This window comes from Erinaceus europaeus, chromosome 1 (genome assembly GCF_950295315.1).
Source record: "Erinaceus europaeus chromosome 1, mEriEur2.1, whole genome shotgun sequence".
Taxonomy (NCBI): Eukaryota; Metazoa; Chordata; class Mammalia; order Eulipotyphla; family Erinaceidae; genus Erinaceus; species Erinaceus europaeus.
The window spans coordinates 114,529,914-114,557,452 of NC_080162.1; the positions used below are offsets into that span (position 1 = coordinate 114,529,914).

The 27,539-nt window shown below is 48.3% G+C and overlaps 1 protein-coding gene across 1 annotated transcript in view; it reads right to left on the minus strand.

Moving 5' to 3' along the window:
• Window positions 1-10,599: 10,599 nt before the first annotated feature.
• Window positions 10,600-27,539, minus strand: part of TSPAN14 (tetraspanin 14) — a 78,304-nt gene continuing 61,364 nt past the window's right edge. Inside the window, exons 3-9 of the mRNA XM_007524609.3 lie at window positions 27,110-27,160; window positions 25,223-25,369; window positions 22,006-22,176; window positions 19,428-19,553; window positions 17,116-17,160; window positions 16,116-16,235; window positions 10,600-12,330 (exon numbers count right to left, since the gene is read on the minus strand). Of these exons, the coding sequence (XP_007524671.1) occupies window positions 12,259-12,330; window positions 16,116-16,235; window positions 17,116-17,160; window positions 19,428-19,553; window positions 22,006-22,176; window positions 25,223-25,369; window positions 27,110-27,160 (732 nt within the window). The 3' untranslated portion in view covers window positions 10,600-12,258. The remainder of the gene's footprint in view (window positions 12,331-16,115; window positions 16,236-17,115; window positions 17,161-19,427; window positions 19,554-22,005; window positions 22,177-25,222; window positions 25,370-27,109; window positions 27,161-27,539) is intronic.

The window sequence follows — 27,539 nt, forward strand, 5'->3', positions numbered from 1 at the left end:
TGAGTGACAGCAGACACTGTGTGCAGGCTGACTTTTACCCTCTCACTCAATTATCTGGACACAGCTGAATCTGTCAGTTTCATTTTCCCCAACATCACCTAGCTGTTAATGAGCCCAAGCCTCAAACCCTGGTCTTGCCAAGCCTTGACAGCTTCCCGCACCTGTACCCCACACCTTGGGCTCTTACATTCAGCCGAATGGTCTTTGCAGGGCCACACAGCCATGCCTACACTTCCTAAGGAATCAAACCTAGAAAGGACCAAGAGGGATGAATGAGCTGTCTGGCCCAATGTCAGCACACAGTCCCACCCAGAATGCCAAGGGGCCCACTACCCCCAGCAGGGGGACAGTCAGAAGGCTGAACAGAGACCAGAATCAGCACTTTACACAGGACATAAGGTCCCTTCAAAGTGGGATTTGGGAGTCAGAAAGTCTAGGTGCAGTCATCCCTTCCCTAAGTTGTGAGCAGTGGGGCACAGACCACTGAGGTCTTCCAAAATCTGCCTTCTCTTATAAAGAGACCTTTTCCAGCCCCTGGGAGTTAGGAGCTGGACATGGCTTCTGAGTTTTGGTCAGTGAGGTGTGAGCTTGAGTGGTGGGCTCACCAGCCCTTCCTCACCTCCAAGCTCCTCTCTCTTTCTGTCTGTCTCCCCAACCACCAGTTGACCAGAAATGATCCTCAGAACCTCTGTCTAGCAGGGTAGAGCCACAGACAAAAAGAACCTGGGTCCCCTTAAGACTGTGTGGAACATTGGTGTATTACACCAAACTCAAAGACTCTGGGACTGGCAGGTGGGGGGGGGGGGTGTTCAGGTCCTGGAACATGATAGTGGGGGAGTATCTAGGTAGGGGCTAGAATGTCATGTGGAAAACTGAGAAATGTTACACATGTCTCAACTACTGTATTTTACTGTCAACTATAAACCATTAATCCCCCCATAAAGAAAGAAAATTAAAAAGAAAATATAGACCTTGTTAAAAAATAAAAACATAACAAGAGGGTTTTATTAATTGAACTGTCTGGTAAATTGCAGTTAAATAAACTTTTCTGTTTTTAGTTAAAAAAAAAAAAAGGAAAGAAAGAAAGAAAAAGAAAAGAAAAAAACCAGTATGGAACATTGGTGTATTGCAGCAAAGTAAAGAAATGGGGGTGGGGGTGGAGGTGGGGAGGTCAGGTCCTGGAACATGATGGTGGAGGACCCAGGAGGGGAAGGTAGAGTGTTTTGCAGAAAACAGAAATTTTACACATGTACCAACAACTCTACTTGTTATAACCCTAACCCTAACATGTCACTTTAAACCATTAATCCCCCCCAAAATATTAATTAATCTGAGCTTTGCAAGATGGACAAGGGATGGAAGGAAATTTAGAATACGTGGATTCTAGAGAAAGACTGGTGTAAAACTTTCACAGAACTCTCTTGAAAGGGTTCAAGCACACCCTTTCAGTCAGTTCTCTCTTTCTAGATTTTCAGTGCCTTCAAGCTGTTCTACAAGTAATTAGAGTTAATGCAAAATACATTAGATGGATATGCATATAACCTATCTAAATGAGACTATCTAAATAATCCCTCTTGCCCTGGAGAAAGAAAAAAGAAAGTCAGTCTCTATATTCCTTGACTCCATGTGGATATAGAATTCATTGTGATTTCTCCACTAAACTTGCTGTTAATCTTTTTTTTTTCTCTTTTTTATATTATTATTTTTCTTTATTGGGGTGATTAATGGTTTACAGTCAACAGTAAAATATAGTAGTTAGTACATGTGTAACATTTCTCAGTTTTCCACATAACAACCTAATCCTCCCACCTAGGTCCTCCTCCACTATCATGTTCCAGGACCTGAACACCCCCTCCCCTCAGAGTTCTTTACACTAAACCCAGTCCAAGTTCTGCTTTGTGTTTTCCCTTCTGTTCCTATTTCTCAACTTTTGTCTATGAGTGAGATCATCCCATACTCATCCTTCTCTCTCTGGCTGATCTCACTTCACATGATTCCTTCCAGCTCCATCCAAGATGTGGTAAAGAAGGAGAATTCACCATGTTTAATAGCTGAGTAGTATTCCATTGTGTATATAGCCCACAACTTACTTCTGGCTGTTAATCCTACCAATTCTATCACTTAATTAATGAACTAAATAAAATCTTTAGCATGTGCATTTGTGATACGTATGTATGATGTCAGTGTGTTATTTTTATTATCACCAACAGAAGATACAATAAGGACCACCTTTCTTTTCCCAAGATCCTCCCTGCCCATCCTTCCTGGGGCCCCTCAGAGAAGGCTATGACCCCTTTACTGGCTCCACTGGGCAGCTCTCTGCAGAAAGCCTGGTCCCCTTAGCTGGTGAGGGCCACTCTGCTTCCGTGGGGGCTCCTGGTTCCAGCAGGATCCACACTCCCAGCACCAAGCAACACCCTCTCCCTCCTCCCTACCTGTGACCCTGAAAGAGAACACATGTGAACTCTGAATGCCTGGCTTGTTCCTAAAAGGGCAGGGAAGTAAGTCCTCTCATTTCATCCTGGCTGGGAACTTGAGCTGCAACACACAGAACAGAGTTCAGCCCGGCGGGCTATTTGCTGCTGATAAAATTTGCTTCACAATTGTATTAGCAGTCATTTGGAGGGGTGCTGTTAATCTGAACCTAGATCCAGACATGTCCCCTGCTTCACCTCACTTAATCCTTGGAAGGACCCCTGTGTGGAGGTCGTATCTCCCCTATGTTCCTCAAAGAGTCAGAGGTGAAGTCACCTGCCAAAGGTTCTAACTTCAGATTCTATAACAGGTTCAAGTACAGTAAGCTCTTTCATCTCCACTAACTCAATACTCCTGGAAACCAAGAATGTCAAATAAAGAGTATCTTGATATTGTAAATGAAAAAACTAAGGAACTAAGTTGCAGGGGTCGGGAACTAGGAGGGTTGTTATTCATTTTTTTGAACCAAACTCAGACTAAGGAAGCAGTACCCACTCCACCACAGCATGAGTAATCAGAGGAGCCAGGAAACAGGGGGAACCCCCCCACCCCACCCCCCAACAAACACATGCGTGCAACTTTGCATTAGCTGCCTGGTGGTGCAGAAGTGGAAGAGCCAGGAAGCCCCATCCCTATTTCCGCTGGCACTGCAGTACACAGAATAAAGCCTCCTCCTCTTCTTTCCCCACCTGTCCTGGGGGCTAGCTTTGCTCCCCCATGTCCCTGCCTCTGGGAAAGTGGCCACACCCATAGGCAGTGCCCTCCCCAGGGACAGAAATCAGGTAGTGAGCTATCTACACCCACAAAACTCCAGCACAGCCCTCTCATCCCCAAGGCTGATGCCAAGCTGTTCCTTGAGTCACAAGGTCCCTGTCAGGTGGTTAAAGCCAAGCAGGCAGGTGCCTACTTTGTTATCTGCCTTGGCTCTGCAGCACCTTCCCTGTGTAACCTTGGGAATGGCACTGAATCTCATTCATTCATTCATTCATTCATTCATTCATTTAGTTTTTGAAGAGCTGGGTCATCCTGGGCCTACTTTTTCACTCAAATAAACAGAGAGCAAGGGGCTGGGTAATGGCACACCTGGTTGAGCACATGTGTTATAATGTGCAAGGTTCGATCCCTGGTCCCCACTTGCAGGAGGAAAGTTTCGCAAGTGGTGAAGCAGGGCAGCAGGAGTCTGTCTGTGTCTCTCCCTCTCTACCTCCCCCTTTCCTCTCGATTTCTGGCTGTCTCTATCTAATAAATAAGGATAATAATAATAAATTAAAAAGAAACAGTGAGAGGAAGGCACAATAGCACTGGAATTTCCCTGGGTGCTGTGACTCCTCTCATGCGGTTTGAGCCTGGGCCCTGTGTACATGCTTGGTGCACTCACTCTTTTGATCTCTGATCTGGCACTGAATCTCTTTAGTACATGTTAGAACCTGTGTCTTTGGTGAGCACATCACTGCTGCTGCTGCTGCTGCTGCTTCTGCTGGCGGGGGAGTCCTTGGAGAGATGTTACCTCCCTCAGCCCAGGCATGGCGATGCCCAGCGCACCCTGGCTGCGCATCCCTGGGGTCCAGCTGCACTGACCATGCTCGAGTCCCAGCACCCTCTCTTCTCTCATGAGGATGTTAGCTCAGGGCTAGTGAGATAGCTCACCTGGGGAGGTGCCTGCTTCACTCTGTGTGTGAGTCGGATTAGGGTTTGTTCCACGCCCACTTGCACTGAGTGTTACTTCTCCCTCTCTCCCTCTGTTATTCTCTCTCTCTCTCTCTCTCTTGCTCACTCACGGGAAAAGTTGGACAGGAGAAGTGAAGCCCTGGTGTTATGAGAGAGAGAGATGTGGAGGTAGCTAGCATAATGGTTATGCAAAAAGACTCATGCCTGAGGCTCCAAAGTCTCAGGTTCAATCCCCTATACTACTATAAACCAGAGCTGAGCAGTGCTCTGGTAAAAAGAGAGGGGGGGGGAGGGAGAGGGGGGAGAGGAGAGCACTTTTCAAAATTTTTCTTTTCTTAAAATATATTTTATCATTTTTTTAAATTTATTTATTGGATACAGACAGAAATTGAGAGGAAAGGAGGACAGAGAGGGAGAGAAACACAGACACATACAGCACTACTTCACCACTTATGAAGCTTTCCCCCCTGCAGATAGGGACTTGGGGCTTGAACCCAGGTCCTTGTGCATTGTAATATGTGCACTCAACCAGGTGTGCCACCACCTGGCCCCTAGACATTTTTCTTTTCTTGGTACTAGAATCTCACAGCTGTGACTCCACTGTATCCAGGCCAACTTTTCATTCTTTTTCAGAGAGAGAGAGAAAGGGGGGGAAAGACAAAGATAAACACCATAGCTCTGCTCCACCCGCCTGGTGACCTGTTGCCCCCACATGGTGCTAGGACTCAATGCCAGGTCTCACCCAAGCTAAGATGTGTCCTACCACCAGGTGAGCTACCTCCTGGTGCCCAGGAGAATGGCAATAATACCAGTAACAAGGGACTGTGGGGGTTCTGAGAAGCCCTTCCTTAGAAGAGCCAAGAACCACAACTACAAAGGCCATCTATAGAAGTGTGATGAAGTCTCAGGTTCAATCCCCTACACCATCATAAGCCAGAGCTGAGCAATGCTCTGGTTAAAAAAAAAATTTTATTTTTAGTGTGGATTAGGGGACAATTTCCCCACCACTCAGCCCTTTCCCATAGGAGCCAGCCCTCCAGCTCAGACTTGGTTCTCCAGTCCTGTAGTTGGGTCAGGACAAGCAGAGTCCTGGCCCATCCCTACCATACTATTCCCCCATCAGCAGGAGACTCAAGGGAGCCTATGCAGTGGGATTGGGTGGGGTCTCCCTCCCCTCTGCCTCAGGCAGTGACACCCTGGGAGGCTAAGCAGAGAGGGAAAGGAAACCAGACCCAGTTGGCTTACGTCACTGGGCCACTCAGATGGAGCTCTGACTTTCCAGTCCCAGAAGCCAAAACCCAGGCTCCACTGTTTGAGCAGCCAGATGAAGCAGGGGTTTTTTGTTACCTGTAGCTGTAAACAGTCCCTGGGCGCGGCACGCACACACACACACACACACACACACACACACACACACACACTCCAGCAATGGACCCCGTGACCACACCAGCGCACTGGGCACAGGTGTGGGCCAGCGGAGACAGGTTGCTGAGATCCGTTGAATTAATTGAAGAAGAATCCATGACATATGATCTTCATTTATGTAAGAAAAAAAAATAAGATTTTGAATCTGCATGGGTAGATTCTGGAAGGGTACCTAATAGCGGCTGCCTCTGGGCACCAGGAGAGAAACTTCCCACTCTACACTCTATGTTTAGATGGCTTTTACTTAGCTACGTTAAAAAAAAAGAGAGAGGTTAGTTGGAAAGTCCCTCAGAAGTGATAAAATTACAGTCCGAGATGCTAACTTATTTGGGGAGTGATTATTAAACCATTACTTTTGAAGTCTTCACTGAAATACAACAAAGAAAGCAGAGTGAGGGGCTGGGCAGTGATGCACTCAGTTAAACTCACATAGTACAAAGCAAGGATCCAGGTAACACCCCGAATCTTCACCTGCAGGGGGTCACTTCACAAGTGATGAAGGTCTGCAGGTGTCTGTCTTTCTCTCTCCTTCTACAGTTCCCTATCCTCCTTTAATTTCTCTGTCCTGTCCAATAAAATGGAAAAAATGGCCACCAGGAGCAGTGAATTTGTAGTGCCGGCACCGAACCCCAGGGATAACCCTGGAGGCAAATAAAATGAGAAGCCAGACAGTGGCACACCTGGTTGAGTGCACACATTACAGTGCACAAGGACCTAGGTTCAAGCCCCTGGTCCCGACCTGCAGGGGGAAAGCTTTGCAAGTGGTGAAGCAGGGCTGCAGGTGTCTCTCTCCCTCTGCCTACTCCTTCCCTCTTGATTTCTGTCTCTATCCAATAAGTGCATATAAAAAATAATAATGGGGCCAGGTGGTGGCACACCTGGTTGACTGCATATGTTACAAAGTGCAAGGACCCAGGTTCAACCCCCTGGTTGCCCCCCCCTGCAAGGGGACAGCTTTGTGAGTCGTGTAGCAGGGTTACAGGTGTCTGTCTCTCTCCCTATCACCCCCTTCCCTCTTGATTTCTGCCTGTCTCTATACAATAAATAAATACAACAAGACTATTTTTAAAAAATAATTAAAAGAAAAAGGAGAAAGAAAAAAAAGCAGGGTGAAAAAATGATCACCTCAGATCTTAAGAAACACAGTATTCCTTCTCCAAAAATCTGGCAGAACAGTTGCCACTTGACCATGTCCTTGACTTTCTCCTTCTCCCAAAGTCATCGCAGTTCTACAGCCCCCAATGCCAGCCTCCCTAAGGCATCTTAGACTCCCTGACTCCACTCCCACCCTCAGGCAGTCTGCGAATGAATGTGGCTTTACAGCAGCCTTGCAGAAGGAACAGGCAGATCTTGCTAATTTTATGAAGATCTAAAAAGGTCCCAAGGCAAATGGTTCTCTGGATTTGGGGAGTGTGCATCCAACAGGAAGACTGCTGCAGGAAGCAGCCCCCACCCCATCCGCCCTCCAGAGCACATTCTAACACCTGGACCAAGATGGGACAGTTGAATGTAGCACCAGGCAACTTGTGAACTCTGTGAACATAGACAATAGGCACAGGGAAGGTTGGTCTGAAAACGTCCAACGGCCACTCTGCTCACCAGGGCCAATGCATCCGATTCCTGGGCAGGACTTTCCCAGAACGGAAAGCCTGGTGTGTTGAGACCAGCGTCATAGCCTCTCTTCTGTCCCAGAGCCTCTACAGTTCACATTCCAAGGCTGCTGGCCAAGAAGCGCTCAGATGGTCCCTGCTCTGCTCCCTGCTAGAGGGTCCTAAAGTCTCCACTCACAAGCCATGGCCATTACTGCCACAGTGGGAGCCCCGCTATAGCAGCTCCTGGAGAATTGCACCCAATGGATGTTCCACAGCCCAGCACAGAAAGCTCTGCTAGTTGAGTGCATGGCAGCTCCACCCTCGAAGAGCAGGAAAGCTACTGCTCAGAGCTGGAGTCTCCAGAGTAAGTGGAGCTGAGCTCCTGTGTGTGTGTGTGTTTCTTCTTTTTTATTATTTTCTTTTAATATTTATTTATTCCCTTTTGTTGCCCTTGCTGTTTTATTGTTGTAGTTATTGTTGTTGGATAGGACACAAATGAAGAGAGGAGAAGACAGAGGGGAAGAGAGAAAGATACACACCTGCAGACCGACTTCACCGCCTGTGAAGTGACTCCCCTGCAGGTGGGGAGCCGGGGGCTCGAACTGGGATCCTTATGTTGGTCGTTGCACTTTGTGCCACATACACTTAACCCACTGAGCTACCGCCTGACTCCTGTGTGTGTGTTTCTATGTGTGTGACACCTTGTTCTCCCATGGGCTGCCAAAGCCAAAGCGGGGGCCCAAATCCTGGCAGGTATAGAGGTCAGCTTCCTCCAATGACTGTGGAATCTAGCAACAGAGTTCAGTTCACCTTCAAGAAGCTGCTTCTAGGCTTTGTCAACGGGGCTGGTTTTCTTCAGTAAGGAGGCACCCAGAGAGTCAGAATTCGCGGGGAGGGGGCGGTAAGAGGGTGGAGGGAAGACCTCCTGTTTTTAATTGCAAGCCTTTAGACTTTTGAATCCAGTTCTTCCAGCTGGTTGACAATAACTCACTTTTCTCTCAGTCACATTTTGGGCATGCAAATAGATTTCCTCAGAGCTGTTCTGGTGACTCAATGAGTTCATTAGCCACACCAGGCACTCTGAGCACTTCCTATGGTCCAGGAAGGTTCTGTATCCATCATTTTATTTTTTTCACGAAGGCAAGCCAAGTGTACACCTGTTGTGCAAGAAACCAAGTGCTTTTCCTACACAGCCCACAGTCCCCTCCTCTAGCCGCTGGATGCTAGAGAAGGAAACAACACAAGTACAGTGGAAGCATGATGGGGACAGAGAGGAGAGGGTGGGACCTGTCGAACCTGGAACTCAGAAACAAGGGGTGGCCCAAAGAGAATTCCTCTGAGCCTGAAGAATCCTGGTTCCTGGCCTTGAGCTTCTAGCTGGGCAGAACTCAGGAAGCCACAGGAGACTGCAGGGGCCAGAAAAGACTTCAAGCTTGGTGACTGGAGAGAAAAGAGGCTGGGCTGTGGCAAGGAAGGGCATAGAGAACCCAGACAAGAAGCTGCCTGAGAAGAGGGTGTGTGTGTGTGTGGGGGGGGTTTGCCTGTCAGGGACAAAGCAAGCAACTTAGAGGCATGGGGATGTGTGTACCACAAGAGTGTAGTGTCCAGAGCAGGTGCATGCTGGGAAGTGACTAGGAGGGCTACCCTGAGGCCCCGTGCATGCCTGTGTGTGGGTGGGTGGGAGAATATTTGCTAAAGACTCCTTCAGGAGTCTTTCTTCTTGGGCCACCCCTTGTTTCTGAGGTCCGGGTTCGACAGGTCCCACCCTCTCCTCTCTGCCCATCATGCTTCCACTGCACCTGTGTTGTCCCCTTCTCTAGCATCCAGTGGCTAGAGGAGGGGACTGTGGGCTGTGTAGGAAAAGCACTTGGTTTCTTGCACAAGAGGTGTACACTTGGCTTGCCTTCGTGAAAAAAATAAAATGATGGATACAGAACCTTCCTGGACCATAGGAAGTACTCAAGTGCCAGGTGTGGCTAATGAACTCATTGAGTCACCAGAACAGGCACCCCTCATTGGGGTTTCTCTCCTTTTTTTTCTTAACCTCCAGGGTTATCTCTGGGACTCTGTGCTGGCACTATGAATCTGTTCCCGGCAGCCATTTTTTTCTCTGTTGTATTCAATAGGAAAGAAATTGAGAGGAGAGAGAGAGACAGAGACAGAGACACCTGCAGACCTGCTTCACAACTTGTGAAGCATCTCCCCTGCAGGTGGGGAGCCAGGGCTCAAACCTGGATCTCTGCACACACAGTACATATGTGCACTTAACCAGGTGCACCACCACCCAGCCAACTCTCCTATCCTCATCTGACAAACTCAGTCAGGGTGAAATGACTGAAAAAAAAGACCCAGGTCTTTGAAAACTGATTGATCAACAAGCCAGATCCTGATAAAGTGATAGCTCGGATTCACTGAGATCTGGCAAGGGCTCCAGGCACCTGAACAGACAGGCCAGAGGGACCCTCCAGAGCTCACAAAGAAGCCTGATACCCCAGTAGCCGGGTAGCCGGGCCTGGTAGCTGGGTTAGAGGTCGCCAGAAGCAGACGTTATCAGTAACTCTCACCAGAGTGGCCTGCACTTATACAGGAGCTTATATAGCTTATACAGGAGCAGAGCTCACACTCCAAACCACTGTACCCAAACTCTTCTGCTCGTATTACATTGCCTGGGGCTAAAAAAAGGAAACCAAATATTCCCTCCATGCCTAGGAATTCAAGCGCCTGAGGACCTTAAGCTTCCAGCTGGGCAGAACTCAGGAAGCCACAAGACCAGCTTGTTCCTGCTGGAATGTCTAGACAAAGGACAAGTACCAGAAGCACAAGGAATTAAAAAGGGGGGGGGTTTCGGGCAGTAACACAGCAGGTTAAGCACATCTGGTGAGAAGCCCACAGACCAGGTAAGGAAAGTTTCCAATGGAGGGGATGGGATACAGAGTTGTGGTGGTGGGGATTGTATGGAATTGTATCCCTCATCCTACGGTCTTGTCAATTATTAAATCAGTTAAAAAATTAAAAATAAAATAAAACTCTGGTGGTAAGAACTGTTTGGAATTGTACCCCTTTTATCCTACCATCTTTCTAGTCATTATTAAATCACTCATAATTATAATAAAAAAAGGTCTAAGCAAGCCTATTTCCAGAAGTCTTGACTCAGGATAATATGCCCTATCTTCTTAATGCCAGTGTATATGTAAACCAGTTCTAAATCTAATATGCAGTAAGCTAATAAAATAATTCAATTTTAAGAAGGAAAAAAAAAAAGACTTGAGATTTATTTTCAATTGTGCTACAGGTGGCTTGCTCCATCTACCCCCTACCCTGTGGTGTTCAGACGCAATCCCCAAGCCAGTGGTTTCCTTGGTGACCACATAGCCCACTGAGATGGCTGGAGCATCACCTTCACAGGACCCCAGAACAAAAAACGAGCAGAACGACAGGATTACTATAAAGATATATTCCATAAAAGAGTCTGGCAGTCAAAGAAAAGCATCACACTTCCTAAAAACACAAGCATTCTTCTTCCCCTAGAGAAAAAAAATTGTAAAAAAAAAAAAAAAAAGTCATCGACAAACACCCACCAGTATACACCACGTTAGAATGTACACTTCAGAAAGTTCAGTGAAGGTAGCACTCGGTCCCTGAACAAAGGAAGAGAACAGAACTGGTACGGAGGTCCAGAGAAGCACTAAACAAGTAGACCAGCCCCAGATGGACGAACACCCCCCAGCTATCTCTAAAAGGGGAGGTAGGGGGGATCAGTTATTCAATACAGGAGACAGACTTCATTTCCAAGAGCAAGCCTCAGAACAGTCCTGACCAGGAAGGGTATTCAAATACAGAGGCCACAGAGAACCCGCTGGGGTCTGGCAGAGGATTCGTTAGCAACAAAAATCTATGGAGTTTCTGTGCAGTTACAGGTGGCTCAGCACAGGGGCCTGGCTGCAGACCCTTTATCTTCAGGAAGAGGCTGGCTAGTCACCCTGGGCATGTGGCCTTGACAAAGGTCCTGGCCAGAGGCTTTAGGCTAACTGCTTCTGCCAGGGGCTCCCAGGCCTTGGAGGGAGGGAGCGTGAAGATTCAAGTTCCAGGGACAGTTTCAGTAGCACCAAGACCAGAAGACAGGCCACGCTGGAGAGGTGGCAGTGGATGTGCATTGGGGCTTCAGAGGAAGGGGGAGCATAAGTGTGCATCTGGGTTGTCGAAGAGGGGTGGGGAGAAGGAGCTTGTGGACTTGATTCTTGAGGCGCTTGGGGTGAACTGAAAGGACCTGGCTTCCGTCCCAGACACCCTGTAAGGCTGCTTCCGGGAGACTGCCAGAAGAAATGAAGAGATGGAGTGAGAATATCCTTACCCCTATAAATAAACTATTTTACACTTGAAGAAGAACCAGCTCTTGCTGAAGAAACTGGGCTCCCTCGTGATGTCAAGCCATAATGCTGAGGAGATCAAAGGTCATTGTTGGCCCAGGGACATAGGGGACAGTAAGCCAGGGGCTCTGGTGGCCCCGGCCCATATACTGGCCAAGGCTTACATCACTTGGGACGCAGCTGAGGGTTCTGCAAATTGCCTTCAACTTGTACAGAGACAACAAGCAGGTCCTTGGTGATCCACTAGTAGTTTCCCCTCTCTTCAGTTGCAGACAGCACCCACCACGCTGCTGGGAGAAGTTAATCCACGCCTCCTGGTCCCACTCAGAGAAGCTGAGGTTGTCCTCCTCCAGGCCGGCACCAGGGATGCAAGTGGTGAATGGAGCCAGGGACTCTCTGTACTTGGGCCCAGGGGTGACAACCAAATCCTGCCCTCCTCCTCAAAGTCACGAGAACCCCATCTGTCCCTCAGAGTCAGGGTCCCCACTGGAAGACATTGCCTCTGTCTGAGGGTTGACCACAGCGAGAAGGGGGGCAGGGAGTGTCTCGGTCTTCAGCACCAGCAAGCAGAAACAGTGGACGTGTTACACCGATGCAGAAGACAGGCAGGGTGCTGGCCTGGCCTGGGCTGGGTGCACACACCCCGCCTCTGGACAGACAGTCAGTGACAGTGAAGGACTTTGGCCTCCATGGCATGGCTCAGCTCAGCTCTGCTCACTTGGCTCTGCCCCTCAGAAGTGGTGTCCTGCCTTCACCGCCTCAATGTCTGAGATCAGGGTCCTTGCCAGGAAGATGCCAAATATCTGAAAGCAAAGGCAGTAGCCATCAGTGTGAGGGGCTGCAGAGACACCCCCAATGGCACACCCACGCCTGCCCTGATGGCACTCGGGAGGCAGAGACCAACAGTGGGGTGTGTAAGATCAGCACATCTGCAGTGAGAGCAAACCAAAAATAGCGGGGGGCATCCTGACTGGTTCTGATTCCAAAACTAATCAATCTTGACTGTAAACCTGGATCCCAAGGTTGTCCCTGATTTGGGGCTGCACTTTTTTCCCCCCTTTATTGGGCAGGGGGATTAACAGTTTACAGTAGTTGGTCCATGTGTAACATTTCTCAGTTTTTCACATAACATTTTTTTTTCTGTTTTGTGAGGCCATCTAGTAGCTGTCTTTCATCTCTTTACTTATTTCACTAAGCAGTTCCATCACCTCCAGTTCCATCCATTTTATCCCAAGGGACACAATATCATCTTTTTGGTGGCAGAGTAGTATTTCATGGAGTATATATCCCATAATTTCTTTAACCAGTTATTTGATGATGGACATTTAGGCTGCTTCCACTCTTTGGCTACTGTAAAAAATGCAGCTATGACCATAGCTATTGTTGTGTTCCTGGTTCTATTCTAAAACTGATAATCTTATTAAAAGTTGTAATTCCTTTGCTTCATCTTTTCATGTGGGACTCCTCTCAGTAATTCTTGCAAGGCAGGCTTGGTAGTGGCAAATTTATTCAGTTTTTGAATGTTTGAAAAAAATCTTTATTTTAGGCGCCAAGTGGTGGCGCATCTGGTTGAGCGCACATGCTACAGTGCGCAAAGACCCAGGTTCGAGCCTCTGGTCCCCACCTGCAGGGGGAAAACCTCACAAGTGGTGAAGCAGGGCTGCAGGTGTCTCTCTGTCTCTGTCACTCCCTTCTCTCTCCATTTCTGGCTGTCTCTATCTAATAAATAAAGATTTAAAAAAAAATTAATCTTGATTTCTTCTTTATATTTGATAATCTAGCAGGATACAGAATTTGTGACCGGCAATTTTTATATTTTAATACTCTGAATATGGCATTCTACTCCCTCCTTGCCTCTAGGGCTTATGGTGAGAAATCTGATGAAAATCTGATGGTTCTGCCTCTGTATGTGACTTTCTTCCTTTTGCTGGCAGCCTACAATATTTTTTCCTTGTCCCTGGTTTTGGATAGTTTTACAATTATGTGTCTTGGTGCGTGTCATTTTGGATTCAAAAATTTGGGGGGGTGTTCACCATTTTGGATTTCTATATTCTGAACACTGCTCACTTATGGAAAATTGACTGCTAAAATTTCTTTGAATATGTTTTTTTATTCCTTTTTCTGTGTTATTCCTCAGGGATTCCCAATAACTCTGATGTTTGTCTTTCTGATAGAGTCTGCTATTTCATAGAGAAGTGCTTCATTTTTCCTAAACCTTTTCTTTCCAAGAGTCTTAAATGCACAGAGTGTAGTGGTTGATAGTCTCTCCTTCACCTGGTTACATCTACTTCTGAGGCCTCTTACCTTAGCCTGAACTGCAGTCAAAGTGTCTTTCAGACCTTGCAGTTACTTCTGGAATTTTTCCCCCATACTTAGTTATTATTTGGTAAAGTGATCATTGAGTTCTTGAATCTTGATTTTAGTTTTTTTTTTTTTTTTTTTTTTGCCTCCAGGGTTATTGTTGGGGCTCTCTGCCTGCACTGGAATCCACTGCTCCTGGCAGCCATCTTTTTTTCCACTATTGTTGTTGCTGGGGTTTTTTGTTTGTTTGTTTGTTTGTTTTTTTATAAAACTGAGAGAGATGGGGAAGACAAAAAGGGAGAGAGAAAGACAGACACCTGCAGACCTGCTTTACTGCTTGAAAAGTGACCACCCTGGAGTGGGAAGCTGGGGGCTTGGACTGGGATTCTTGTGCTAGTCCTTGTGCTTTGTACTATGTGCACTTAACTCTGTGTGCTACCACCTAGCTTCCCCTAATTTCAGTTTCTTGAATTGATTTCAAAGAGTTTTCTTCCACATAACATTTTAATCACCCCCCCCACCCTGATCTTTCTCCACCTTCATGTTACAGGACCTGAACCCTCCTCCCAAGTCCAGAGTCTTTTACTTTGGTGTAATACACAAAACTCAGTCCAAGTTCTGCTTTGTGTTTTCCCTTATGTTCTTATTTCTAAACTTCTGTGTATGAATGGGATCATCCCATATTCATCCTTCTCTCTCTGGCTGATCTCACTTCACATGATTTCTTCAGGCTCCATCTGAGACGAGGTGAAGAAGATGAATTCACCATTTTTAACAGCTGCGTAGTACTCCATTGTGTATATAGACCACGACTTTCTCAGGGGCTGCACTTCTGCCTGAAGCTACACCCTGATTTGGGTGGCTGGAGCAACCATCTGGAAAGAATAATGTTTCTCTGCCAGGGACAGGGCAATGTGAACTTTGTGTGCGTGTTAAATTTTTTTTTTTTTATTATCTTTATATATTGGATAGAGACAGCCAGAAATCTAGACGAAAGGGGGTGTCAGAGAAGGAGAAAGACATCTGCAGCACTGCTTCACCACTCTCAAAGCTTTCTCCCTCTAGTTGGGGACTGGGGACTTGAACCTGGGTCCTACAGCGTTGTGACATGTGCGCTCAACCCAAATGCACCACTACCCAGTCCCACAATGTAACCATGGGGATTTCACTTTCTATTTCCCCCTTAAATGCCTGTTAAGTAAGTGAGGGGCTGGGTGGCAGTGGTATACTCACATAGCACACATATTACCATGTGCAAGGATGAGAGTTCAAGACCCCAGCCTCCCAGCTGCCAGAAAGAAGCTTCACAAGCAGCTCTACAGGTGTCTCGCCTCTCTGTATTGCTCTGTCTCACTCTTTATAAAAAAAAAAAAAGAGAGAGAAAATAAAAAACAAAACTGCCGGGGGCTATAGAGTCAAGCAGGCACCCAGCCCCAGTAATAACCCTGGTGGCAAAAGAAAAAAAAAATCTTTTTGTTGAGTGCTTCTGAAGAACAGGTCTCTTGCCTAGTTAAATGTTTTCTTTGCTCTTCCAGATACTTCTGTCCCCTCAGCCTTCCATTGAGATCATCCAGACAGGCTTGCCAAGGTGAGGAAGAAAGAAGGTGAGGATGCCTGCTGGCCCCCTGTTCAGGTAAAGCTGGAGCCAAATGTTTTCTAAATGGCATATTTCCTTTATTTATTTATTAGGTAGAGACAGAGAGACACCTGCCCTGCTTCACTACTCATGAAGTATTCCCCCTGCAGGTGGAGACCAGGGACTTAAACCTGGGTCCTTGCACACTGTAATGTGAGTACTTAACTAGGTGCATCACCACCTGGCCCCACTAATATTTTATGTATTCTTTATTTGATAGGACAGAGAGAAATTGAGAGGGGTGGGGGAGATAGACACATACACAGAGAGAGAGAGAGAGAGAGAGAGAGAGAGAGAGAGAAAGAGAGAGAGACCTACAGTATTTACTTCACTGCTCTTGAAGCTTCCTCCCTACAGATGGGGAGTAGAAGCTTGAACCAAGGTCCTTGTGCACTGTAATGTGTGTGCTCAACCAGGTGCACCCCCATCTGGCCCACTAAATGGTACATTTCCTATCACAGAGGCTGTTCAGGGTACCCCAGCTTCTTTGAGTCACTGAAATACAGCAGACACTGACCAACTAGCCTTCTTCACCAATAGACCTTTGCTGCTTCCTTGGTCCCCAGTGTCACCATAGATGGGAGACCCAGTTCAGAGGAGCAGGCAGAATCAGAACAAGGAAAAGAAGCCACAAAGGACCACGGGACAGACCTGCAGTAGTGAGATGGCGATGAAGACCCCGGCCACAATGTAAATGTTCCGGGGAAGCCAGCCTTCCAGTGCCTGGATACAGCCCTTTGTGAAGATGGACTCTTCCCACTTGCTCTTCAACTATGAAAGCACAAGGGCCTCAATCAGTAACATGACAAATGTCCTCCCTCCTCCAAGGTCCAGCAGGTTCCCGTGGGGGGGGGGGGCAAATTGAAGTTGGAGGGGAATGGGGAGGGGGCTCTGGGAGGCAGAGGGATGCTGAGATCAGACAGGGCTCTCCAAGAGGGGCACAGCTGCTCCTCTAATCTCTTTTGTTATTTTTGTTGTTATTATTATTATTATTTTGCCTCCAGGGTTTTCTCTGCAGTGCCAGCAGTATGAATCCACTGCATCTGGTGGCCACTTTTTCCATGTGAGCATCCCCCCTGCAGGTGTGGGGCCAGGAGCTTAAACAAGATCTGAATCTTTTTGTGGGTCCTTGAGCTTAGTACTATGGGTGCTTAACTGGGTGCACCACAACCTGGCCCTGCTCCTCTAATCTCTACTGCCTCCTTGGGCGGTTGGCATATTATGACCTATGAAACCAAAAGCTCCCTGGCTTTGACCTTTACCTCAGTTCTGTGAGAGTCCCCACAGAGCTAGCGACCACATGTCTCACACCCCTCCAGAGCCCACATCTGCAGAGATGCAGCCTGCATTACCCAAATCACCCTCTGTCTTTTCACTAATGTAGCAACTGTGAGGTGTGTGACGGTAATTCACAGGGCTTGACCTCACATCCCCACCCCATTCCCATCAGTCTGTCTTGTCGCCAGTTCAGGAGGAAAGGATGTGTAAGCCAGGGCAGTGACACCCAATCAGCTCCCCACTTAGGGGGCTCCTTTGAACTTCAACTCCCCTCATTTTCCCACTTTGCTGGTTTACATCTGCCCTGAGTCAGGAAGAGGGAACACCGAGAGGTTTGAAAAACTCTTGAAGCCGAATACACTGCGGTTCTCACCTGAGTCCTGACATCATACCCACACTGTGTGTTCACGACTTTTTGCTGTAAGAAAAATAGGAATAAAAAAAATTGGTCATTTATTTTGTTCTCCTGAGATGCCAGTAGGATGCTCCAGAAAAGTTACAAACATAGGGCTGGGTGGTGGCATGCCTGGATGAGTGCACATGTTACAATGTGCAAGGACCTGGGTTCGAGCCCCTGGTCCCCACCTACAGGGGGAAAGCTTTGTAACTGTGAAGCAGGACTGCAGGTGTCTGTTCTGCCTTTCTCCCTCTCTATCTCCCCCTTTCTTCTTAATTTCTGGCTATCTCTATCCAATAAATAAAGATAACTTTTTTAAAAAAGAAAGGTTACAAACACCTGTATAAATTCCCCTAGAGCTTGGACTGGAGAGACAGAATCATGGTTATGCAGACTTTCCTGTCTAAGGCTCCAAAATCTCAGGTTCAATCCCCCGGCATCACCTGTAAGTCAGAGCTGAGCAGTGCTTTAAGTGTTCTGGTCTCTCTGTGTGTGTGTGGGGGTGTGTGTGTCTATTTCTCTCACTAAAATATAGCCAATGTTTTCCTAGAATCTACAACCTTCAATCAAGTTACATCAGAATAGTGTCTGACAAGCAGTCTGTGAAGAGCTTTGTAATAAGCAGTTTAGATACATTCATGTAGCAACTGTTCAGCTCTGCCGCTGCAATATGACAAGAGCCACTGACAGTATGCAAGTGAATGTGTATTTAAATAAAACTTTACTCATGACTTGGGGAGGGGGGTAGATAGCACAATGATTATGCAAACAGATTCTCATGCCTGAGGCTCTGAAGTCCCAGGTTCAATTTTCTCCCCACACCACTGTAAGCCACAGCTGAGCAGGACTCTGGTAAAAATAGTTAAAATAAAATTTCATTCATGAATGTTGAAATGTAGATTTCATATAATTTTCCTGTGTCACCCAATATTATCCCAGTGATCCCCCGCCCCCTCCCATCATATATAAGTAGCTAAAGCCGTTTGTGGCCTGCAGGTGATACAAAAACAGACCACAGGCCAGATCCAGCTCAGGGCCACAGTTCGTAAATCCCTGTGCTGAGGTCAAAGTCACTCCTGAGAGACCTCTGACATAGGCTGTGGTGCAACTGAGTATTTCGTGAAGGAAGAAACCCAGCCACGTTAAAGAGCTGAGACGGCCCACAGAGAGCTCTAGGGCCCAGAACCAAACGCTCTGGAATAGTACCAGGAGCCAAGCCGCCAAAGGCCTGGCTCTTCTGCTCAGGCTCAGTTCTGGTTACTGGTACCCATGGCCCTGGGCCTTGGGCTGGGAAGGAAGGCATAGTTCCATGGCCTGTGAAAAACTGGGCATTTTTCTCCAGAGAAGAAAAATGAAAAAGGGGGGGGGGGTGGCAACCAGAGCTCATCAGATCACAGCATAATATGCAGGCATGCTGGTGAGAACCCCTATATTAACTTTACCCATGGCACTAGGGTCAGGGTGGGCCACATAAGAATGTTCTGGAACGTGTACTTAGAGAATTTCAGGGTTGGGGGTAGATACCATAATGGTTATGCAAAGAGACTCTCATGCCTGAGGCTCCAAAGTCAAAGGTTCAATACCCTGCACCACCATTAGCCAGAGCTAAGCTGCTTGGGTAAAAAAAAAAAAAAAGAGTAAATTTCATAGCTTTTTGTTGTTGTTCTTGCCTCCAGGCTTATCGATAGAGTTCAGTGCTTATACTATCCACTGCTCCTAGTAGACATTTTTTCCATTCTTACTGGATAGGACAGAGAGAAATTGAAGGGAGGGGGTGGAGATAGAGAGGAAGAGAAAAAGATAGACACCAGCAGACTTGCTTCACTCCTTGTGAAGCGACTACCCTGCAGGTGGGGAGCCAGGGGCTCAAACCAGGATCCTTGTGCTGGTCCTTTGTGAGTGGTGAGGCAGGATTAAACCAGTGTGCTGCTACCACCTGGCCACCCTTTAAATTTTTTTCATTGTCTTTATTTATTTATTGGATAGAGACAGCCAGAAATCAAGAGGGAAGGGTGTGATAGAGAGTGAAAGAGACAGAGAGACACTTGCAGTCCTGCTTCACCACTCAAAAAGCCTTCCCCCTGCAGGTGGAGACTAAGGGCTCGATCCCAGGTCCTTGCAGACAGTAATGTACGCTCAACCATGTGCCCCCACCTGGCCCCCAAGAATTTCAGAGCTTCAAGAGCCTTGGGGGGTAGGGGCACGCAGAGGGAGCACAGTACAATGGATCTGCTTTGCAACTTTGGGGAGGTTGAGAAGGGGACGCCCACATTCCCAGGCCAGCTCACCGCAGGGTCCGGTACGCAGCAGGAGAAGGGCACTCCACATTTTTCACGGCTGTAGCTGGCACCACTGCAGTTAAAGTAGATGTTGAGGTCCCAGTCTTCAGGGCCATATGCCCCACAGCACTGGTTCTGCAGTCACAGATGTTGAGAACCGTCAGTGCTCCAGGGTGCTAAGTAAGAAAGGCTTAGGGGTAACTGCACCTCCTTATCTTCTTCTTTTTTGCCTCTAAAGTTATTGCTGGGGCTCAGAGCTCAGTGCTGGCACTATGAATTCACTACTCCTGGTGGCCATTTTTCTATTTTATTGGACAGGATAGAGAGAAACTGACAGAGGAGGGGAAGATAGAGAGGAAGAGAGAAAGAGAGACACCTGTAGACCTGCTTCACACTTGTGAAGCATCCCCCTGCAGGTGGGGAGCTGGGGACTCGAACCCAGGTCCTTTTGTGTAGTACTGTGTGTGCTTAACTGGGTGTGCCACTGCCCAGTCCCCCTGCACTGCCTTATCTACAGTACAGAGGGGGGAAGCTTCGCAAGTGGTGAAGCAGGGCTGCAGGTGTCTCTCTGTCTCTCTTCCTCTCTCCTCTCAATTTCTCTCTGTTCTATCAGATAAATGAAGTTTTTAAAGATTTTTTTTAAAAAAAGGAAACTGCTGTCAGGTTGCCTCCAGGTTCCAACACGGGGGCTAGCTGCCAGCCTCCTGCTCACCTCAGAATGGTGCAGAGCCTCAGGTCTGCTCCCCCACCCGACCCCACTCCACTCCACCCCCTGGTCTGGAGCTTACTTTTGCTCTACCCTCAGTAGCCCAGAGCCAGCTCCTCTGCACCTCTGAGGAGGGCCTCTACTTCCTAAGGAATCAGACAGTACCTCTTCCTTCCCCAGAAGCCCTGATGGCGGCCTTAGTGCTCTGTGTTTTGTTTGATCACTCTCTTTTAAAAAAATGTTTATTTGTTTATTATTTGATAGAGACATAAATTGAGAGGGGAGGGAAAAATAGAGAGGGAGAGAGATAAACACCTGAAGCCCTGCTTCACCACTCATTTCCTCCCTGCAGTGGGGACAAGGGGCTTGAACCTGGGTCTTTATGCTCTGTAATAAGTGCACTTACCCAGGTGTGACACCACCCTGTTTGATCTCTTTACAAAATAGCTGAGGGGAGGGGGGCAGGTTGTGGTGTAACTGGTTGAGCATGCGTTATAATGCGCAAGACCCAGGTTCAAGCCCCTGGCCCCCACCTGAAGGGGGAGAGGTTCGTAAGCGGTGAAGTTGGACTGCAGTTATCTGCCTATCTCTCACCCTCTCTACCTCCCCTTATCCTCTTGAGTTCTGACTGTCTCTATTTAATAAGTAAAGATAATAAAAATAATCATAATAAAATAGCGGGAGTTTGGCGGTAGCTCAGCGGGTGAAGCGCACGTGGCACAAAGCTTAAGGACCAGCATAAGGATCCCAGTTCAAGCCCCTGGCTCCCCACTTGCAGGGGAGTCACAGCAGTGAAGCAGGTCTGCAGGTGTCTATCTTTTTCTCTCCCTCTCTGTCTTCCCCTCCTCTTTCCATTTCTCTCTGTCCTATCTAACAATGACAACATCAATAACAATAGTAACTACAATGAAAAACAACAAGGGCAACAAAAAAGGGAAAATAAATTTAAAATAATAATAATAAAATAGCTAGGACTTAAGGGCGGGGTGGTGGCGGACCTGGTTGAGAACATGTTACAAAAATAGCTAGGATCTGCTTTCTTTCACCGATCAGTATAAGTCACTGTTAAAGAAGGGAAGGATCTTTGGTCACAGACAAAGGGCTTGGCTAGCTCCCATGACACATGGAAGAAGGACAAGCAGGTCTTGGGTTAATAACAAGAGCAGGTCGTGGCTATTTTTAATACTTGCTCTCAAAGTTATTTTCTTCTTGGCCAGAATTTCAGTAACAACAAAATAAAACAGTTCCTGAGGAAGCCAGGTTTTCTGGGAGAACCGTGTCCAGCCAAGAGCCTTGAGAGTTCTGGGGAGGGGGGTGGGGGGGGGACTCTTGCCCAGAGGAGGCTATGCAGCCCTCATAGGCAGGGGTATGATGATGATGATGGAGGATGGAGGCCGGATGGAATGAAGGCCTGGGTCCAGGAGCTTAGACAGAGCCCAGGGGATACATTCCAGGGAGGTTAGTTTCCACTCCATCAGAGCAAACTTCCTCCAGGCATTCTACCCTCTCCAACAGGAAAAGGAAAGGGGAAAGGGGTGGGGAGACTGGTGGTCAGGGCTGGAAGAAGGAGACAGGAAGACAAGAATAACTTCAGATGATGAGTTATGTGGGAGGTGGGGGGCAGAGCTCTGCACCCCTTGGGGCCTGTAGCTGCCTAAGTGACCATCCAGGCCCTGCAGGGAGAAGACTGGGCTCCTGGGGAAAGAGGGTCACGCCCGCTTGCCTGACCAAAGCCAAGGGAAGGGCAGGGGGTGGGAGGGGTGGTTGCACATCAAAAAACACCCACCGAACCACCCACCAGCATAGCTCACAGAACAGAGGCCATACACTCTGCTCCTCAGCCCCCACCTCCAGCCTTCCACTATCCCGGGTAGTGCTTACCGCTTTCTGAAGGGAGTCGATGAGGTTCTGCAGGTCAATGTCATCCCGGTAGGATCGGATGTTGCTCTCAAAGAACTCCCGGAACCGATCCCTGACCCAGTCCTGGAATAGGAATGCCAGCACGGCCCCAGCCAGCTCCAGGAAGAAGATGAGCACTATGGCACTGCAGAACTGTGTGGCGGGAGATGAGGACAGGCGTGGCCGTGAGCCTCGCACCCCAGGGCCTCCCCACCAGACACAGCCTCCACTGTACTGGGAGAGTCCCTCTGGAGTCCTTGACTCAGGGTAACCTCAAGTCTGTCAGGTGGAGACACTCAACCTCTACCTATATTACTGCATCGTGGCGGAAAAGTCAGGGTTAAAGCACGAGAGTGGAGGGTGTCACTCTTTGCCTGTGGAGCAAAGCCCTCTCCCGACAAAGAGGAAACCTGGGGGCCAAGTGATGACGTACCTGATTGAACACACATGTTATGGTACTCAAGGACCTGGGTTCAAGCCCCTGGCCCCCACCTGCAGGGGGGAAGCTGCACGAGTGGTGAAGCAGGGCTGCAGGTGTCTCTCTGTCTCTTTCCCTCTTGATTTCTGTCTGTCTCTATCCAATAAATAAAGATAATTTAAAAATAAATAAAAACTTAAAAAACAAGGAGGAAACCTTCCCTGGGGATGAAGGGCCAACCTGGCCTGCCACCAGACTGCCAGTTCTTTCCAGAGCAGAGTCTGCGCCCTGAACACACAATCTGGCCATGCATCTCGCATGCACAAACCACCCGAGTTCCCTAGAAATCTAATCTGTCACCTCCTCTTTCGGGACAAGGAAACCTGAAGCCTGTGTAGGTTGCAAGTTGTCTGGGGTCACGAAGTTCACACTGGACATTCGAGACCCTTGATGGAGAGAGAGAGAGCCCTTCACAACTCTGGACGTGTGTTATCTGTGCCCACACTGCATTCAGGAAAGAAGGCGGAAAAACCTCTTCAGAGGCACTGGGGGGGTGGAGTGTTGTGTTGTTAAAACCGTGACCACTGGCCACGCAACACACTATGCAGCAATATGCCACCTCTAACAGAGGCAGAGAAGCCTTTTCTAAGAAGACAGAGGGGAGGGGACAGCTGGTTGGACACGTGATTGAGTGCACATGTTTACAGTACACAAGGACCCAGGTTCAAGCTCCTGGTCCCCACCTGCAGGGGAAAAGCTTCACATGTGGCAAAGCAGGTCTGCAAGTGTCTCTCTGTTTCTCTCCCTCTCACCCACTTCCCTTTTGATTTCTGGATGTCTCTATCAAATAAATAAAAATAATAAAAAAATTTTAAAAGACAGAGGGGAAACAGTGGTCTGGGAGGTGGTGCAGTGGATTAAAATACTGAACTCTCAAGCATGAGGTCCCGAGTTCAATCCCCGGCAGCACATGTACCAGAGTGATATCTGGTTCTTTCTCTCTCTCCTCCTGTCTTTCTCATAAATAAATAAATAAAATCTTTTAAAAAAAGATAGAGGGGAAACACATACACAACACACACACACAGACACACCGACACACACACACACAGACAGACAGACACACACACACACACACACACACACACACACACGTCCCTTCAGAAGGCCATCTCCATGCACACAGAGCCAAGATGCTAAACATACCTCAAGTGGAAAGAGAGTCAGGTCTTGCTTTTCAAATTAAACTCAAGAAAGAAAAGGCCTGATCAAATCAACTCAACCAATCATACAGTGTAACCCGTGACAATGTGTTTTCTCCACCAGGTGCTATTTAATTTTAATGTAAATGTATTTCAAAGATGAATTTGCATCTCATTATAAAATAAAACTCTTAGGGACTCCAAGTTCTATGGGGAAATGAAGGCTCCTGCACTGCAGATTCAGTGGTTCTGAACACCCCAGGGTGGGGGTGGAGGCAGGCCTCACTGGCAATATCTTTTGATCTTATCCAAGAAGAGACACGGTGAGCAGCAAACCCACAAGTCTTTAAAGCCTCTGTGGGGCAGATAAAAGGCAAGGGAGGAGCCGGCCTGCAGAAGGCTCTCAGTTGGAGCTGGAAGCCAAAGGGCGCAGACTTCTGGAGTGAGCTCATTTGATGGTCTCCTGAAATCTAGCGATGTGTGCTCAGCAGTGTATAAAGGGCCACCTCCTCCATGGGCTGCTGAACCCAAGAGAGGCTTAGAAGAGCAGCTGTCCTAGATCGGCTGCTGTAGAGCAGCAATGGTAGGGACTATCCCACTCTCTGAAGGGAGGCTGAGTTAGCCTACTATGCCACTCGAGGAAGACTGGTCCTGAGATGAGAGCAGCTAGAATATTCCCAGCTGTGACCATGGACTGTGAGCTGAGACTGGCAGGGACTCAATACAGGTTACACAGGTTTCTGTGCTAAATGTGAATAGACATGGGCCCTGGGTCAGATCAATGTGATAAACAGTTAACTGAATTTATATATTTGCTTCAAGTTTGGGAGCTACTCTCTGCCCTAATCCAACTTTCTAGCTCTATTCTCGACTCTGACACCATCTTCACAGACAGTACTTCTAGCCCACCTGCATGTGAGCTGTCAGGCTCAGGCAAAAATTACTAAAGTCATGGGCCCCTTGGAATATACCTAAAATAAGACTTTCTAGCTTCTTCCCACATGAATACTTCTAATTTCATCTGCTCTATTCCTACATTTGGGATCCTGTTTATTAAACATTTTGTCCTTATTTATATCTTACTGCCTTTCAGCCACCAAGTTGCAGATGCTACCATGATGCCAACCTGACTTCCCTGGGCAGACAACCCCACCTCCCCAGAGCCCTGCCCCACTAGGGAAAGATAGAAATAGGGTTGGGGTATGGATCCACCTGCCAACATCCATGTCCAGTGGAGAAGCAATTACAGAAGCCAGACCTCCCACCTTCTGCTCCCCATAAAGAATTTTGGTCCATACTTGCAGAGGGATAAAGAATAGGGAAGCTTCCAATGGAGGGGATGGGACATGGAACTATGGTGGTAGGAACTGTGTAGAACTGTACCCTGTTATCTTACCTTGTTAATCACTACTAAATCACTAATACAAAATTAAAAAAAAAAAAAAAAGAGCTACGGCCTCCCTCTGTCAGACCACATGATGTGTAAGCAGAGCTCACACTTCCCCTGCCCCACATGGCCCTCCTCCTCCCACCTCCAGCTGGGGGTCCTGGGGTGAGGTGGGGTTGGCTGGACACTCACAAACTTGAGTAGGCAGATGTTCTCGCGCAGGGCCCCCACACAGCCAGCAAACCCCAAGGTGAACATCACCACTCCCACCATCAGCACCAGCACTACGGGGTCGATTCCATGCATGCGGGTGACTTTGGTGAGGTCTGACAGCACACCCTGAGGAGAGGCAGAGAGAGAAGGCTCCATTAGTTAGCGTCCATCTCACAGGGAAGATAAAGGTGTCCTGAGGGCAGGAACCTGGCTTCAGTGACCTCCATCTTCTCACTAAAGGCCAGGTCACAGCCTAGTCCCTGCCCACTTGTCCCCTCAGGTCCCTATGCTCAGCAGATTCTTGTCTCTGCAGCCCTCAGGCACCTTCTTCCAGAGATACCCCAGTTGTCTTCTGTAGACCACAGGGCTGCTATGCCTAGCCTGGGACACAGCTGGTGTTTGTGGTCAAGGTACCCACCCTCAGCACTTGAACTGTGCTTGGGGGACTAATAGCTGAAGCTTCATTTGCAGTGGCACGTGGCTGCTGGCAACTAAAATGGGCAACAAAACACAACAGCATTCCAAACAGGAAGGGGTATCCTGTAGCTGGTCCAAGCATGAGGGGACCAGCCTTCCAAAGAGGACACTTGCAGGGGGGATGGCTGCAGTTCTGGAGACAGCCACACGGTGGCGGTGTGTGTTGCAAGTTACAGCAGGCTTCAGGGTCACTGGGGCAGAGGGATCTCACCTCATCTTCTGCCTTCTAAGGGTTCATGGGTGCCCTTGAAAGCACCAAAATCCTAAGGCCAAGGTGAGAAAAGCCTCAGCACTGCTTCTGGGAGCAAAGAGAGGTGTCTTCAGTGGCACTTCCTTTTGCTCAGAGGGGCACTAAGCCTGAGGTTCAAGAGGAAACTAAATTCTACAGTCTCCTGTCCCTGCTCTTCCCTCTCTGCTAAGTAAGAGCCCCCTCAGCCCTCAGCATCTCCCTTCAGAGTAAGAGCCCCCCAACATCTCCCTGCAAAGTAAGAGCCCCCCTCATCCCTCACCATCTCCTGGATACTCACCCACCCCCTCCACAGAACATGTCTCCTACTAAGCTCCACCCAGCCCATAGCTGGTCTGGCTGCTGCCTGTTGCCCCTTGTTGTTCTGGCAGTAAAAGCCTTCCTCCAGGCGGCCCAGAGATATACAAACACCTTCCCCAACTGCCCCAAAGACACCCACAAGGTACCAAGAGCGCAGTGCTCCCTGGGCTTATTATTATTATTACTCTTATTTTATAGCCACCAGCGTTATCATTGAGGCTGCCAGCACTATGAATCTACCCTAGTCACAGTAGCCATTTTTTTCCTTTCTATTTTATTTGACAGGACAAAGAGAAATTGAGAGGGGAGAAGGAGGTAGAGAGGAAGAAAGATAAGACACCTGCAGTCCTGCTTCAGAGCTCGTGAAGCATCCCCCCTGCAGGTGGGGCACAGTGGCTCGAACCCGGGCTATTGAACACGGTGATATGTGTTCCTATACAGATGCCCCCCACCCAGCCCCTGCTCCCTGATCTTAACAGTTCTTCCTGTGGGTGAAGGGAGAGTTCCAGGAATAAACAGTCCCATGTTCAGGAACCTGCTTGTAACCAGAGGCAATACAGAGCCAGTAGGTGGCCCCAGTCCTGTATAGACTTAGTATAGATAAGCCCCCCAGGGGTGGGTTTGGTAGGAACAGAGTTAGCGGGCTCCACACTTGGAGGCCCAACCCTGGTTTCTAGCATGACTCCACCAGAGGGAGGCTCCACCAGCCTCAGGGGCCTGGAAGGGTGAACTACAAGTTCCACGACTAGTTCTGAGAGCTGGTTCCACAATGATGCACTGGAAACAAGTGTAGGGGCACTCTGGAGAGAGGAGGGGCCCAGGAAAAGGACAGCTATACCTACCTTCTCGCTCCATGCCCACAAGCCGACTCCGAGGAAGACAACTCCAGCCAACTGAGCAGGGCAGGGGACAGGGGAAGAGAGAGACAGGAGACGTCAGCTGGGTAACAGGCCACAACAACGTGCTTTTTCTCATTCGTCATCAGAGTTCTAGTTGGGGCTAGGAGCCTGTAGGATGACTCCACCATGCCTGGCAGATATATATATATATATATATATATATGGGGGTGGGAGGGAGGAGAGACACCTGTAGCACTGCCCCACTGTTAGTGAAGCTTCACTCTGCATGCAGGGACCAGCAGCTTGAACCTGGGTCCTCATGGTGATGTGCGAACCACATGCTCTACTGGGTGTGCCACTGCTCTCTGCAGAGGAAGCCCCGCCCCCGCCCCCAGCCCTCACCATCTCCCTGCAGAGTAAGGGCCCCACTCAG